The 18217-nt window shown below is 44.3% G+C and overlaps 1 protein-coding gene across 3 annotated transcripts in view; it reads right to left on the reverse strand.

The window, feature by feature from the left end:
- The window catches only part of LOC142493051 (interferon-induced, double-stranded RNA-activated protein kinase-like), a 163578-nt gene that overhangs the window by 59441 nt on the left and 85920 nt on the right, over positions 1-18217 (reverse strand). For all 3 annotated transcript variants that reach the window (XM_075596489.1, XM_075596488.1, XM_075596487.1), the window contains 4 exons: positions 13887-13965; positions 12014-12069; positions 11795-11866; positions 7557-7679 (listed from right to left, as the gene is read on the reverse strand). In XM_075596489.1, the coding sequence (XP_075452604.1) occupies positions 7557-7679; positions 11795-11866; positions 12014-12069; positions 13887-13965 (330 nt within the window). The remainder of the gene's footprint in view (positions 1-7556; positions 7680-11794; positions 11867-12013; positions 12070-13886; positions 13966-18217) is intronic.

The raw sequence follows: 18217 nt of genomic DNA on the forward strand, positions 1-18217 counted from the left end.
TATTTAAAACAGAAGTTTGTAACAAATCATGAGCTTGTGTTTCCTGATCTGTGTAGCTGGATTGCTGTTTGATTTCAGGTGCTGGTTGTGTTGGGTGTGGAGTTGGAGCCGGAGGGAGTTGGAACGGGGAGGGAGTTGGAGCGGGGAGGGAGTTGGACAGGGTGTATGTGGTGTGTTGAAGTTCAGTTGATTGTTGGTGCTTACTGTATAACTCCGTGGTTGCAATAATGAGCGGGATTGTGAATGCCACTCAAGACACATCTTGCTACATGTACAGTTGTGTGAAAAAGAAAGTACACCCTCTTTGAATTCTATGGTTTTACATATCAGGACATAATAACTATCATCTGTTCCTTAGCAGGTCTTAAAATTAGGTAAATACAACCTCAGATGAACAACAACACATGACATACTACACCGTGTCATGATTTATTTAACAAAAATAAAGCCAAAATGGAGAAGCAATGTGTGAAAAACTAAGTACACCCTTACTGCTTCCATAGGAATTAAGATGCTAAGTAGCAGACATGTGCTGCTAATCAAATGCCCTTGATTAATTGATCATCAGCAAGTGTGACCACCTCTATAAAAGCCGAAGTTTTATCAGTTTTCTGGTCTGGAGCATTCAGGTGTGTGTTAATACAATGCCAAGGAGGAAAGACATCAGCAATGATCTTAGACAAGCGATTGTTGCTGCCCATCAATCTGGGAAGGGTTATAAGGCCATTTCCAAACAACGATGACTTCAAGTTATTGCTGCTAAAGGTGGTTCTACAAGCTATTGAATCATAAGGTATACTTAGTTTTTCACACATGGTTTCTCCATTTTGGTTTGAGTTTTGTTAAATAAATTATGACACGGTGTAATATGTCATGTGTTGTTGTTCATCTGAGGTTGTATTTACCTAATTTTAAGACCTGCTAAGGAACAGATGATAGTTATTATGTCCTGATATTTAAAACCATAGAATTCATAGAGGGCGTACTTTCTTTTTCACACCACTGTACGTGCACTTGGAGCAGTTGTTTCACAGAGCATACCGCTGTGAAAAGTGTGAGCAAGTCATGCAGTAGCTGCAAAGGCAAACAAGATCTTATCTTGCATTAAACAGCCAATGGATGAAAGGGAAGTAAACATAATTATGCCCCTTTATAATGCATAAGTAAGACCACACCTTGAATATGGAGTGCAATGTTGGGCACCACTCCTTGTAGAAAGTGCAGAGAAGAGCCACCAAATTAATAAGGGGAATGGATAATTTGATTTATGATGAGAAGCTAGCTAAATTAGACAGGTTTACATTAGAAAAGAGGCGTTTGTAAGGAATTGGGGAACACACCCTTTGCGACGTGTTCCCTCCTTACCTGTCATCACTCAGACCTCCACTCTGGCACCAGCGCGTGTGCACCCCCTGCTTACAGAGCGCACACGCAGCTCTTCTAGAGTGCCACGGATCTTAGCTCCGTCCCCTTGGATGCGCCACGCTCCTCTTGCGTGCAGCACGCTCACGTGACGACATGCACCGCTCCCCAGCTGCGTGGCAAGTACTCGTCTAGCCCAATTGTCTCCTGCAGCCTATCCTTGCCTCAGTGGAGGCTCCGCCTCCCTTGCTACTGGTTTCTGTGTGCTATAAATACCCTGCAGTTCCCTTCCTGCTTTGCTGAGCATAATTTATTGTAGCCTTGAGCTCCTGCGTCTGTTGTGCCTTGCTCCTTGTCTTGTGTTCCTTCCTGCAGTTTGATTCTATGTGTACCGACCCGGCTTGACTCTGAACCCCTCTGGATATTGATCCCGGCTTACCCTCGACTCTGCGGACCTCTCCAACCCAGACTATGGCTATACGGACTTCCATAATTCTGACCTCTCAACCTAAGACCACGGCTAAATGGACTTTGACTATTCTGACCTCTCCATTCCAAGACCCTGGCAAGTATCAGAACTAACCAACTCTCTCCAACCCAGACCCGGCAACGTTTGACAATCCGCCTGCCAGGCACGCTTCCGCTGCTGTGGGTGTGTGGTTCTCTAATTCCCCACCTCAGTACCGGGGTCCTGTCTTGCTCATGGGCAGCGCAAGCGTTACAGTATGCTCAGCCCAACAAACATGGATCCCCCTGAGGTGGGCCAAGCCCTGTCTTCTATCTCTGAGCATTTCCAATACCTGGACAATCAGATTGCTTCCTTGGCTTAAAGCCTGGCCACGGTTTCTCTCAACCAATCTCAATCCAGAATTGTTAAGCCTGCTACTCTGTCTGTTTCTTCCCCTGAAGCCTCTCTCTCCTCTCCCCACTCCCAATCGATATGCGGGAGATCCCCATGGATGCCGAAGTTTCCTCAACCAATGTGACATACAGTTCGAGTTAACCACTTCCCGCTTCTCTTCTGATAGATCTAAAGGTGGAGTATATTATCGCTTTATTAACCGGAGACGCATTGGCATGGGCATCCCCCATCTGGGAGCAGAGACCGGAGCTTATCCAAGACTTCCCACGCTTCAAGAAGGTATTTAAGCAAGTCTTTGACATCCCTGGCCATAAGATTACTGCTGCTTCTTTTTTGTTTCACATTTCACAGGGTCACAGACCGGTTGCAAGATGCGCTCTGGAATTTCGGACCATCGCAGAAGAGATGGGCTGGAACGATGAGGCGTTATCTGCAGCTTTCTGGCAAGGTCTCTCCGAGACATTAAAGAAAGAATTAGCTGCTCAAGAAAGACCCACAATGCTTGAGGATCTTATTGCCATGTGTATTAGGGTGGATCAATGCCTTCAGGAAAGGAGGCTTGAGCGCCATCACTCACGTTCTCTCACACGAACTGCTCTTGTTCCCAGTCTGTCACCCTCCTACTTTCCCAGCTCTTGAGGCTCCAGAACCAATGCAATTAGGAAGTCACCAGCTCTCCCCTTCAGAGAAACAATGTAGGAGAACTGGAGTATTATGTCTTTACTGCGACTGCCGGGTCACCTGGTGCTTCACTGTCCCACGAAGCTGGAAAACGCCAACACCCAATGAGGTATAAGGGGGTCTCATTGGGTACCATTTCTTCTTCCCCTTCTTTTTAGAGAGGTCTACCTACCAGGGTCATGCTGTCAATCTTCCTTGAGGGTCCAGGCTTCCTAGTTCCTGCCTCTGCCTTCATCGACTCCGGGTCTGCGGGAAATTTTGTGGATCAAGATTTCGCTACCAAACATAAGATTCCTCTGATCAAGGTCAATACCGATGGGTCTACAGGCTATCGACGGATGTCCTCTCCAGCCAGCATTCATTTCATTAGAGACTCCTACTCTTACTCTCTCCACTAGTGACGGCCACAAGGAGAAGATCTCACTGGATGTTATTCATTTACCCTCTGTACAGGTAATTCTAGACCTTTCTTGTCTCCAACCACACAATCCGCTTATAGACTGGACAGACAAGAGACCTATACAATGGGATGTTGCCTCTGAAGTTGCTCCTGTATCCTCAGTACAACATATCGCTGGTGTAGAGACCAGTCATCCTGCCAAACCTATGCTTCCCAAAATATATGCAGATTTCATTGATGTCTTTGATAAGGTTCGTTCTGAAATCCTACCTCCTCACCGTCCTTATGATTGCCCCATATATCTTCTTCCTGGTGCCATCCTTCCTAAAGGTAGATCTTATCCTGTGTCCCTTCCTGAGACTAAGGCTATGTCTGAGTATATTCAGGAGAACTTAAAGAGAGTGTTCATTAGAGCTTCATCTTCCCCAGCTGGGCTGGGTTCTTTTTTGTTAAGAAGAAAGATGGTTCACTCCATCCATGCATAGACTATAGGGGTCTTGACAAAATAACCCTGAAGAATCGTTACCCCATGCCACTCAATTCAGAATTGTTTGATCGCCTACAAGGTTCTTCCATTTTTTCTAAACTTGATCTTGGTGGGGCTTACAATCTCATACGCATAAGACAAGGGGACGAATGAAAAACGGCCTTCAATACGAGAGACAGCCATTACGAATATTTGGTCATGCCTTTCGGCTCTGTAATCACCCAGCTGTCTTTCAAAAATTCGTGAATTATATTTTTCGGGATATCCTCAACATTTTTGTAATTGTCTACCTCGATGATATTCTTATTTTTTCTAAATCTATATCCGATCATATCCAGCACACTAAGCTAGTTCTCTCCCGTCTACGTGAGAATCATCTCTATGCCAAGATGTAGAAATATATTTTTCACCAAACATCCACTTTTTTCTTGGGATACATTATCTCTGATAAAGGCTTCTCCATGGATCCTGATAAACTCAAGGCAGTTGTAGATTGGCCCCAACTCACTTCTCTTAAGGCGATTCAGCGGTTTCTTGGCCTCTGCAATTATTATCGTAAATGTATCCGTAATTTTCCGCCACTTTGGCTCCCATCACAGCCCTGACGAAGAAAGATGCGGACACGTCCTCCAGGCCTTTGAAACTCTTAAGAAAGCGTTAGTCTCAGCTCCCATCTTACGCCATCCGAACCCTAAACTTCCTTTCACTTTGAAAGTAGATGCCTCGGATATTGGAGCAGAAGCCATACTCCCACAGAGACAATCCCCCCAGGATAAGCTACACCCTTGCGGGTTTTTCTCAAAAAAATTCTCGCCCGCAGAACAAAACTACGATGTTGGCAACAGGGAACTTTTGGCCATCAAACCTGCTCTACAAGAGTGGAGACACCTCCTGGAGGGTACTGAAAATCCGATTTTGATTGTCACGGACCATAAAAATCAATTATTATATATCGAAGGTGCCCGTCGCCTCGCATCAGGCTCGCTGGGCATTGTTCTTTTCCAGATTCAAACTATAGAATTTCCTACATTCCTGGTACTAAGAATCTAAAAGCTGATGCCTTATCCTGTCAATTCGTCAGTGAAGACAGATCCGAAGACATTCCTGAGACCATCCTTCCCGCCAAATATGTCATTTTAGCTAACTCTTTTGATGTACTGGACAAGATCTTAGAGACTCAGACGCTCATCCCCGAGGGTATGGAGGTGCCGGAGGGTTGTTTGTATGCTGCATCTCAATTTCAGCAGAAGATCCTTGAGTGGGTCACTTCTCTAAGTCTGCCGGTCACCCGGGTACAAAGAACTTTTGATCTGATCAGACGCACCTTTTGGTGGCCCAATATGTTTAAGGATATCAAGGAATTCATCAACTCAAGTTCCACCTGTGCTCGAAATAAGTCCACCCGCAATAAGCCGTCTGGTCTGCTTCGTCCCTTACCCATTCTGGACCGACCGTGGACCCACCTCTCAATGGACTTTATTGTTGAGCTTCCTGTTTCTTGTGGGATTAATACTATTCCCGTTATTGTTGATAGGTTTTCCAGACAGGCTCATTTCATTCCTCTCAAGGGTCTTCCTAATTCTGCCACCTTGGCAGATATTTATATCAAAGCAATATTTCGTATTCATGGAGTCCCACTCTCTATAGTGTCCGATCGAGGGTCACAGTTCATCTTGAAAATTTTGGCGTGCCTTCTCTCAAAGGTTGGAGATCACTCTTTTTTCTTCTGGGTATCATCCCCAAACCAAAGGACAAACCGAAAGAACGAACCAGTCACTAGAGCAATACCTGCAATGCTTTATTTCTGCTGCCCAGGACAACTGGGTGGAGCTACTCCCATGGGCCGAATTCGCCCATAACTCACTCAGAAATGAGTCCACTCAAGAATCACCATTTTTCATAAAATATGGGTTCCATCCAGGGCGCCTTCCCATCTCTTCCAATCCTTCCGTTAGATCCAGCAGCAAATTCCAGAGTGAACTAGCTCCAAAATTCTTGGAAGAGGATTCAAAAGACTGTACAGGAAGCGGTACTCAGATAAAATAAACACGCGGATCGCCATCGCCGTGAGGCACCCAAATTTAGGCGAGGAGACAAAGTGTGGCTTTCTTCTAAGAACATAAGATTGAAGACACCTACACTGAAACTGGTTCCAAGATTCCTGGGCACATTCACCATTCTCAAACAGGTCAATCCTGTGGCATACCGCTTACAACTGCCTCAATCTATGAGAATCCCGACAGTCTTTCACGTCTCATTGTTAAAACCTGTTGTTCAAAGTTCTCAGTTTCCTGACATCTCACCTAAACCTCCACCTGTCATCATACAGGGTCAAGAATAATCCAAAATTCAATCCATAATCGATTCCAGATACTCAAGAGGAGGTGTTCAATTCCTCGTACACGGGAAAGGCTTCGGACCAGAGGAACGCTCATGGATACCTCTTTGTCAGATTCATGCTCCCGGCTTGTTAAAGCGGTTCCATGCCAGGTTCCTGCATAAGCCTTATGGGAATCGTCCAGAGGCCGATCCTCAAGGGGGGGGGGGGGTACTGTAAGGAATTGGGGAACACGTCCCTTGCGATGTGTTCTCTCCTTACCTGTCATCACTCAGACCTTCATTCTGGCACCAGCGCGTGCACGCACCCCCGCTTTGCTTACAGTGTCTTCTAGAGTGCCACGGAGCTTGGCTCTGCCGCCTCGGCTGCGGCACGCTTCTCTCATGCACGGCGCGCTCACGTAACTTATTGTAGCCTTGAGCTCCTGCGTCTGTTGTGCCTTGCTCCTTGTCTTGTGTTCCTTCCTGCAGTTTGATTCTACGTGTACCGACCCGGCTTGACTCTGAACCCCTCTGGATATTGACCCCGGCTTACCCTCGACTCTGTGGACCTCTCCAACCCAAATCACAGCTATACGGACTTCCATGATTCTGACCTCTCCAACCCCAGACCACGGCTAAACGGACTTTGACTATTCTGACCTCTCCATTCCAAGACCTTGGCAAGTATCAGAACTTACCAAATCTCCAACCCAGACCCGGCTACGTTTGACAAACCGCCTGCCAGACACGCTTCCGCTGCTGTGGGTGCATGGTTTTCTACTTCCCCACCTCAGTACCGGGGTCCTGTCTTGCTCGTAGGCAGCGCAAGCGTTACAGTATGCTCAGCCCAACGAACATGGAACCCCCCTGAGGTGGGCCAAGCCCTGTCTTCTATCTCTGAGGATTTTCGCGCATTTTGAGATTGTATTGAATGATTGATGGGTTTGTCAGGCACTTGAGTTAGGGTATTTAAGGGTTTTCACTGACATAGGTCCTTTGCACCCCCCCCCACCCCGCCCTCCCCGAGAAAGATCCCATTGTGAGGATCGAAACGTTGGATTTGTGTGACTAACTGCTGAATACAATTTTTTGGACCTTACTGCTGAGTGTTGTCTTTATTTTCATGCACACACACACACACACAAAACCTTTTTCCTGCTTCCAGATAATTTTGAATCATACAGTTAGCACCTCTTTATATCTGTCAGCAAATAGCCTTACTCTTTACTCCATTCTGCTGTTTGAAAATCAAGTTTTTATTTAAGTAGTCCCCCCCCTCCCCCTGATCGTAAAGTAAGTCTTCCCGGTGTTTCAAAGGATATGTTTGTCTGTTTTTATAGAAAATGCTCAAAGAAATCAGAGGATAAGGTAAAACTACTATAAATTGCTTTTAACTCTTTTTTGTAAGACAGATTGCAATGATTTAAAAGAAGGATAATACTTACGTGCCCTTTTGCTTTACTTTTTTCACAACATAATATTTTTTGTCCAGTATTTTTCTTGCTTTAAAAACTGTTCCAAATCCACCCAAGGCAAGATTAGTTATATCATCAAAATGCTGAAGAAAGCTACAAAATAAATAAACAAACATTCAAAGCCTATAAAACAACTCCTTCAATGCTGGCGTACCCACAGCACCAAGGACATTCCTACATGCAAATACATGATCACTGTGTACCGACATTGCCCCTCCCCTCGAGAACAAAAATAAAGGAGGCAGTCTTTTCACAGGTGCCCTCCCCCCGAGAACAACAATAAAGGAGGCAGTCTTTTCACAGTTCCACTCTCACCTGCAATCTCCCCAAGAGGAGTAAAAACGGGATGCGGTTAACTGAACATCAGAAGAGAATTGCGATGATTAAACGATTAAATAAAAATGGCATAAAGTGTATTACAATGCAACCCCATCAAAAATAAAAAATACAAGCTAAACAGCTTACCCCCCCAAGCATGATGCAAAAATGGTTAGACCGAGTTATGATCACATATATAAATTTCAATATATCACAACGCTGGGCCTGCTTTTCTCCATAATCGTATAAAAAACGTAGAATTGAAAAGCGCTGCAATTAGTATATTAAGCTAGCCGAGATCAGAAATGTGATTGTTTATTAGCTTAGAAACAACTGTACTATTTCAGGGGGAAAAATGACAGTGCATTTATTAAAGTTGTCAACATTGCAAACAGATAAGGGTGATTGCTTTTGCTCTGGTACAGCCATGTCCTCCTATTCTCTCCAGGAAAATATGTGGCTATCTCTCAGAAACGCTGCAACATATCTGTGATATTTCTACAGCCAGACTAATGGCCCATCGGATTAACACAGCGGGGGTCCCTGCAGTCCCATTCAAATAGCAGGGCCCCCTGCTATGTTAATCCAGTGGGCAATTAGTCTGGTTGCAGAAATATCACAGAAATGTTGCAACGTTTTTGTGAGATAGCCACAGATTTTCCTGGGCTAGCCGGAGAGAACAGGAGGACACATCTGTATCTTCTGCCGTTTAGTTATCCCACTGCATGGGGCCTCCCAAACTCACACCTGAAAATCTACCTAATTATTTAAATGCCTTTCATTTAGCTGATAAAACAAGGATTTCACTTACTTTAGCACATAACCTGATATTCATTGCTCATTGTTTGTCTAATTAATACATCATGTTGTTTCAAAGGCATGGAATTGGTTAATATAAACCCTATTGGATATTTAAGAAAATACTGGTTTACTATAGAATTTCCGTAAATTATCATTGGGGCTCACAAACTTTTTCTCGCCACTATAGTCAGCAACGCCTTTAAAAAAAGCCACAATGTAAAGACCAAAAATCCTATATATTTTCCTCAATAGTACTATATGCTTGACTAATATTATGTATATTTTTGTCAGGCTGAAATAATCCATCTACATTTTTGTTCTAATTGTTTAAGGGAAATCAAGGCATTAACCCTAATTAAATAGAAAGTTAAAGACAGCTAAAAATTTTGGTTGATAGACACAGCGACTTAATATACAGTATAAGGTCTCACTAAATAACAAAACAAAAACTTTCTTGAAAAATAAAATGTTTGTTTAACAGGGGTCAAATAAAAAACTAAGTAATGAACCACACTGCATGATAAAAAGATTTCATTAAAACAAATTAAAAAAATTAAAGTATGAAATATAATTTTTCGGGTGTATTTCTTTTGTCTAACTGCTTCTAGTAATTTTTTCTTAAACTGTCTCATTGGGTTTGGTTGCTGTTACACTGTTTCTTATGTCTCGTGTAGTATTCTACATCAGTAGTTTGCAATCTTTTCTGAGCACGGGCACATCTGGGGATTTTTTTTAACACTTAAGTTTTTTATTAAGTTTTTCCAACAGTTGTGGGGAGGGTGGAAATACAGAAATCAAAAAAAGGGGAGGAAGGGGTGGGGGAAGAATGGTGCAACATACCTGACGAGCACACTTCACATAGTAAAAATACACAGTGCATGACTGCTGGCAAAAATAAGTAGATTTACACATATATATACTTCAACATCAATTCAGATCAATTCTATTCATAACCCTTTGCATCTTATATTTTTTGGGTTGGCTGTCAGTCTGGGTGACCTGGAAAACAGAGAGGGTCTCATTGGAGGATATTGAACTGATCTATGAGTGGGTTTCCTTGCGTGTTTAGAGTTTCATAAATCAGCCACGGCTGCCATACCTTCAGAAACTTTGAGCAGGAATCTCTCAGAATCCCAGTAAGTCTCTCCATTTTGAGAGAGTACCATATTCTTGTTCTTATCTGGTTGAGAATCGGCTGGCTCGGGCTCATCCACGCCTCTGCTATGGCACAGCGTGTTGCTGTCATTATATGGTTAATAAGTTTATTTTGGCATCTATCCATGTTCTCCTGAGGTTTGTTTAAGAGACATAACCATGGGTCAAGCGGGAAGTCAAAACCCAGAACTTTCTGTGTCAGCCTGTGAACCCTTTTCCAGAGCTCCGTCACCCCGGGGCACTGCCACCACATATGAATAAATGGGGCGCGTTGGCCGCAGCCCTTATAACACATAGGGGACGTACCCGGATACATCTTAGCTAGACTCTCCGGGGATAGGTACCACCTATATAAAACTTTATAGAGTATTTTCTTTAATCTGTGTACATATAGAGCTAGTGGCCGCTGCTTCAAATATTTCCCCCAATATTTCTGTACTTGTGGATTTTTTTAAATCTAGAGCACTGCTGCTTCTCAGCCCTCACTCACAACTTCTCATTCATATGCACCACGCTCACCCACCCTGTTACATGCACAATCCCACCATACTCATCCCCTTCTTACACACTGCACATTTTCCTTCTCTCACACTTCATACTCACCCTTAGTCTCAACACACTTCACATTCAACACTCTTGTTACAATGCACACTCACCCCCCCCCCCCCCCCACCTTCGGTCTAAATTTGGTCGCGGCAATAACCGCTGGCATTTAGCTGTCACTCATCTCGCCACAGGGACATCTCTCTGCTGGCCGCTTTGCTGCCAAGGTATGCCCCTAACCTTACCCTAAAAACCCCTAATACCAACACAACCTCTCACCATAAAAACCCCTAATACCAACACAACCTCTCACCATAAAGCGCACTCCGAATATGTATATGAATAGATATTAAAATTAATATTTAATTGGAGTAAATTTTAAAATTCAGGAGACATACAACTGTGCACACGTGACATGATAGAGTTTCTAAAGTAAAAAACATGAAACAAACACAGGGGGCAACATAGACCAACACGTGAAATTTAATAGTAATAAAGAACAAGCTTAAAAGGAGAGTAGCCTGTGAGGTACTGTTGTTGATTAGTGTGTAATTACCAGTTGAGTATATAATAATAGTATCATATTCCATATTAAGTCATATATAATCTTGGTGGAACTTCAAATGAAACGTTCCCAGTACTCACCTGTAAAGTATTTCTTAAATTCAAAGATGTCACTGCCAGGGGAAAGTCTACCCATATCCTTAACCCCCTCCCCTAACCGCTAAAACCCCTTAAATGAATGTACCTTGGAGAAATGGCTGTGTCCAGTGGTGGAGCAGCCGCGGCAAAAGGTACCATGGTGGCCAAACACTGGCGAAGCCACGACCAAATGTCTGATTTAGCAGCCCCCTTTGTCTACCATACACTCCTCCTTCACCCCACTTCTCTCATATTCCACTCCCCGTCCCCCTAACTCGACACACACCCCTCTTACCCCATTCTCACACACATACCTCTCCTGCTGCACACACACACACACACACACACACACACACACACACACACACACACACACACACACACACACACACACACACACACACACACACACTACTAGCCTTCCCTTCTCTTACTGAAATCACACTCCTTTTCCTTCCCCACACAACACCATCACACCCCTCCAAAAACAAAGCCCTCATCCATGACTAAAACATGTCAGCTGCTCAGTGGGAGCATCCCTTGCAACCTGTCTCTTCTCTGTACTGGGAAGAGAGTAGAGGTGAATAGCAGCCTCTCCGTCTGTAGATGGCACAGGACAGCATTTCACTCGAGGGCTGCGGCACCCTTGGCAGAGGAATTACTGTACCCGGGTTGAGAAACAGCGTGCTAGATGCTTCCTCTGAAACATTTCTAGAAAGTAGTTAAATGAAAATGTTTACATAACTTACATTATATCTACAGTGCATGGGTTGCTTGCTTGCACTCTGTTCGAGAAGTTAGCTGCCAACGCAGGTCCTTTTCTACAAACAAAGATGTTCTGGTAAATTAAACAAATAGGTGTTCAAATTGTTCTAACAGTTTAATAAACACATGACTAGCTTAAAATCACTTTTTAAAAAATAAATAAACAAAAGTTGTGGAAAAAAACTGAACAAAAACAAACCTACCTTGGCGTTCGCTTTGGAGCACTTGGTATCATATTTGTAGAAGGGAGAGGCGATTTCTAAATAAAATTAAAGAAAGCTTGTACAGTACAGTAGTTTGATACCTTTTATTTAGCCACCATGAAAGTTCTTAATAGATAAAACTACAGAGCTTTGGAAACCTCAGACTTCTTGGGTACTCATGAAGAAGAAACATGTAAGGTTCCCAAAGTTCTGTTAACTATAATTTAATACAGCAACATCTCATGTTAGTCTATTGACAGAGTGGATGCGTGTATTTATATTACTGTAGGGCAGGCCTTAATTACCAAAGAAATACTGATTTATGATAATGCATTACTTTACAAAACATAGCAGCTCATGGACTAGATGGCCACCACAAATTAGAGTACCGTATATGCATTTTATTTTTTATCTTCCATCTTCATCACTAGGTTTTTAGAATTTAGGATCCACCGAGTCTGATATTCACATTTTTCCAACAATTCAAACCTCGAATTACATGCCTCAATAAACCATGCATTCTGCTCACAATACTAAAATACCCATACCCATTAGTCAGTAATCCCCATAATCTCCATACAATAATTACCATTCTGGGTCTCATTCCCTAGTTCTTTTTCTGGTAGTTTTTCTTCTCCGCGCAACAATTATTTTTGACTGATGCCTATTATGTGTGTTCTCTTTCTTTGCATCTATGTATCTCTACATCTTTTGACTTCAGCCCTTTCAGTGCCAATAGCAATTGGCATTAGTATGGACAAAACAGTTTTCACATATTTTTGCAATAACATATTTACATAATTATTACTGTGTCACTTGTGTGGTACTTGCTGGAAAGCCATCTACCCTTTTGTTTAATAATAAATAATACTTTACATTGGTGTTAGTTACCCGTGGACATGATTTTTAATACATATATACTACTGTAATAATGAAGTAATAATCACTGAAGAACAGGCATTACTGATTAATAATGCATCGGCTGACCCGGGGCGAAGACGAGGGACTACAACCCAGCCATGGCATTATTGGCCAGTAATGCCCTGTTCTGAAGCGATTATTACTATTATAGGCAAATTGTCTGCTTTTTTCATAAAGAATATAGATACTTTTGTTAGTTAGATTGATTTTTATGAACATATTCTACATTTTCTTTTACTGTACTTGTTAATCAAAATTGTAAACACACTAAAGTCTGTCTACAAACACACACACACACACACACACACACACACACACACACACACACACACACACACACACACACACACACACACACACACACACACACACACACACACTGCAACCCCCACTCTATACACAAACACACACTCTGCAGCCTCCCTTATATATACACACACTGCACAGAGGGTGAGAGTGAGTGAAGTAGAGAGCAGAAAAGAGTGAGACGGGGGGGGGGGGGGAGAAATACAGGTGTGAAGGAGGGGGCTTGGTCAAAACGCTAGTCCTGAGTCACAGAACATCTGATGGTGGCCCTGCACACACACACTATAAACATACACACCTCCCCCCCTGCTCTATACGCACACTGACAGTAATTCTCCTTTCTCCTCATTGTCTCCTGTGCAGAGCTCTCTGCAGACAGGCGGAAGAGTCAGTGCCTTACTTGTGCCTCCTATTCAATCGTCTCGCCTGTATGAGAGCTCCTGTCACTTACTGCATGACACATGAAAGCTGATTGGCTGGAAATGAAAACTTGGCAAGGTGTCCAAAATTCAGGCCCATTACTGAATGAATAATGCCCGAAGTTTTGACCAATAAAAGAGCAGGAATTTAATTAATGCCCGGAATTTCTAACAGTTTAGCTTATAATGAAATATAATCACATAAAGTTCATTAACTATAAGAGTACCTCATTATCAGTTGGTTTTTCATGTGCTGCCATTCCATTTTCTGTACTCCACGTGTCTGAATTGATGTCACCAGTACCACTACAAGGAATCAAGAATATTATACTATTTTCAGCATTTTTATAAAATCTTAAAAGATTTCAAGGCTAAGAATTGGAATCCCAAGTAAGTAAAAACAATAATTTACTGTATTTTTGCTACTAATTGAATTACACAACAGTACTAGTATAGCTATTACTGTGTGAGATAAATATTAGCAGCGAGTCTCTGCTACAAAAAGCTTACAATTAAATGTCCTAAGTAGATTAAGCCCCTATTTCCCGCAGCAGGATATAGGACCAGAAAATGTACTTTTTGATTTTGTACCTGCCCCCATCATGCATTGCCAGGTTTGAAATGAAAATTCTACAGAACCACACAAAAAAAAAGTAGAGGGAGGCTGTGGACTTTCCAGTATAATGCCCGTTCCGTTCTTGCAACAACCCTGGGGCCACCAATAGCACAATTAATTTACTGAGCATGGGCCCCCATACTGTGGTATAGTGCTGTTTCGGTACTTTTGTGTTCCAATACTCTGACAAATACCTTCCACCTCTGTAATACTATAGGTTTGGGGAAGGAAAATGGCTATGTCACTCTGATTTTCCCCTGTTCTTCCATACAGTTCTGCCTCACTATGGCCCATATTTACTAAGAAGTGCAATGCCATAAGACACATTTCAGACAACTTGCAGCCTATTGAATAGAATGGGTATGGAGTCGCATCTATATATATATTTTTGAAACCGTTTATGTACGTCCTGTGTCTCCCTGTGTCTAGGGGCAATCACATTGGACCTTTGGCCCGTCACTCTGCCTCAGACCAATGAGATGGCTCCCTTGGCCCGCCCGCCCCCGCACACCTCTCATTGGCCTGCGGCCAACACACCGACACCACTGCCACACTCTCCCAGCCCTCACTGAGCTTTGGGAGCGCTTCACAGCACCTAACCCTCACTGCTCTGGGACGACGCTTCACAGCTCTCACCTCTCAACCCACAAAACCCTCACCGCCTACTACCACCAAAAGAACTGCGGAATCAGGTACAGGCTCTTCTTATATATTGTTATATATGACATTTTCACCACTGCAACACTCCCCACCCTCACCCAACAGCGCACGCTCACCTCTCGCCATCAGGAACGCACGCCCTCCCGGGACCGCAGGCCCTCTCCCGCTACCGCAGCCCCTCTCCGTCCCACACACACTCATGACTGCCAACACCCCTTCCCTTCAACCCGCGCGGACTCACTTTAAACCTTCACACAACAGCGCACGATCACCTCTCGGCCACAAACACCGGCCTGGATACCACCTACACACACCGCACACCGACGGCCACCGCCTCTTAACAACCCCCCCCTCCCGCACCAATGCAGACCACGACCGCACGCCAGACCTCTCCTGGTACCGAAGCCCCTCTACGACCCGCACACACTCCAAGCCAACACCCCTCCCCTTCACCTCAACACAACCACGCCGGCCCGCACGTTCACCGCCAAAACACGACACACCCCCAGCAAAAATACACACTCTCTGCTACTCGCTTTCACCGCCACAGAACCTCATCACTACCGGACAACGCCCGCATCTTCATACACACCCCTCTTCCGGACGTAGCAACTACAACACCCCCCCCCACCATTCCCTCACCTAGCCCGCAACAACCCCACTTCGCTGCCGGAACGCCGAAACTCCCCCCCCACAGCCTCCCGTAGCATGCAACACACCACAACCACTCCTGTAGGCCACAACCCCCCCCAACCCCTCCCACAGGCCGCAACCCCTCCCATAGCCCGCAACCCCCCAGCCCCTCCCGTAGGCCACAACCCCCCCCAACCCCTCCCTTAGCCAGCAACCCCTCCTGTAGCACGCAAACCCCCCCGTAGCCCGCAACCCCCCCCAACCCCTCCCGTAGACCGCAACCCCCCCAACCCCTCGCAACCCCTCCCGTAGGCCGCAACAACCCCCCTCCGGGGACCACACACCTCACCTTCACCGTCCTGTCACATCATGATAGCACTGCTTCAATTCAACAGCACGTCCTGGCACCTGTCTGCTTGCCTGCACAATATAGGCTCACAGCATCACTTACACACAAACACACACACAACACTCAGCCACACACCCAACAGCCACGCCACACTCACTCAGCCACGCTACACTCAGCCACACGCCCTCAGCCACGCCACACTCACACAACTCTCTCACACACCCAAACACACAACACACACATACCGCTCACCCACCCACCACTCACACACCCACCCACCACTCGCACACACACCCACCACTCACACCCTACCACACAACAATCACCCAACTGTCACTCACCCACACAACACGCCCTCACCCACACAACACTCACTCACACACACACACACCCAACCCTCCTGTGCTGAGACGCCACACAAAACAACAGTTCAACACTCCACTAACCCCCCACCCACGCCACAACCACCGCACAACGTACACTGCCGCATATTCAACACACCTCCCCTACCCAACGCCTCAACACACACCCTCCCGGACGGCAAACCCCCCCCACAACACCCTCTCTGTGGTGCAACACACACTACACTCAAGACAATGCAGATTGACACGTGTATGCCCCCCTCCCTTTGCACCTGAAACATCCCCCCGCTCCCGTACAACGCAAACCCACCCCCCAAACATGCGCACCAACACACCCCCTCCGCTGCCACCACACCTCACACAGGCAGTCGGCTCTTCGTTGAAATAAAATATATTATGAACAGAATGCAAATTGGTCTGACTCTGTCATTTGGTGCACAAACAAAATTCATCACACACACAACACTCACCCACACACACACAACACTCACCCACACATTACATGAAATTACAATTTATCACTACACATTATCATACAACATTTACACATAATTATTCAGGGTTCACATCCCGGGCAACACCGGGTCTCTCAGCTAGTTCTTTAATAAAGGTTGCCTTATGTGGAACCCAATTTTTTAATTTGTCCACAAGATGGGCAATAGAACACAGGAAAAAAGTCTAAACATTGTGATAGCTCAGAAACAAATCTTCCAGTACATTAAACAAAGAACATTTATGCTAACCATCCTAAGAAAAATAGCAACAGAAAAAATGGTAGATTGTATATATAACGAAGAGTGGGTGGACCCTGCTCAGCTCTTTACTTACGTACTGGAGGGGTGCTATCAGGGATAAATACCCATAAACAACACACGAGAGAAATAACCCCTAGCGATTCACTCACCTCCACTGATATTTGAAAATAAATACATTTTAATTACATATCAAAGAAAACACTAACTAATGTTAAAACCTCGAAAGTAAGCGCCTATGTGTTTCACCATTCACCATTAAGAAAAAGATAGGTTTCCTCATAAAAAGGATATAGTCTATAATCCTAAGTACAGAAAGTATGTTACATAGGCTGCACTACTTAATGTGTTCAAGGGGAACAATGAAGAGACCCCTAATCTATCCTAAGGACAATATAGAACACAAAAAGTGTTCCCCGCACTCCAAATAAATACGAGAAATTAAGTGATAGTTGAAATACTGATGTGTATTAATGAGCAAAAGTAAATAACATAGAATGAGGCTGTGCATAAAGCGCAAATCACATGATAATGATAGCAAAAAAGGGAGGGATGGTGAAGGAAGGGAGGGATGTGATATCACTAAAAAGTGAGGTATATGGAAAGAAATCCCTAACAGGGTAGGAAATGATTGCGGTGAGAGGCAGGGAGCAACGTTTCGGGGTCACTTACCCCTTCTACAGGATTTCGCTCTCATATCCCTCACTTTTTAGTGATATCACATCCTTCCCTTCCCTCACCATACCTCCCTTTTTTGTTATCATTATCATGTAATTTGCGCTTTATGTACAGTGTCATTCTATGTTATTTACATTTGCTCATTCCATCAGTATTTCAACTATCACTTACTTTCTTGTATTTATTTGGAGTGCGGGGAACACTTTTTGTGTTCTATAATCCTAACTACATTCACTGAATTTAGTCCTCTATGAATATATATATACTGTGACAAAGTCACTGACTCAGTAGGCTGGAATAGTGAATGGAGAGACGCTCCGCTTAACACAGAGTGTTAATCTCCTCAGACAGAAGGAAGCACACCTGCAGCCTAATTAAGCAGGAGGCCTGAGAGACTGCAGGTTTAAAAGCAGGAAGTGACACACACACAGTGAGCTTGTTTTTCCACAGGAAGGTGGAGAGAACTCTCCCGGCAGGGAAGCCGTTGCTGTTGATCTGGTCCCCCAGT

This window comes from Ascaphus truei, chromosome 4 (assembly GCF_040206685.1).
Source record: "Ascaphus truei isolate aAscTru1 chromosome 4, aAscTru1.hap1, whole genome shotgun sequence".
Lineage (NCBI taxonomy): Eukaryota > Metazoa > Chordata > Amphibia > Anura > Ascaphidae > Ascaphus > Ascaphus truei.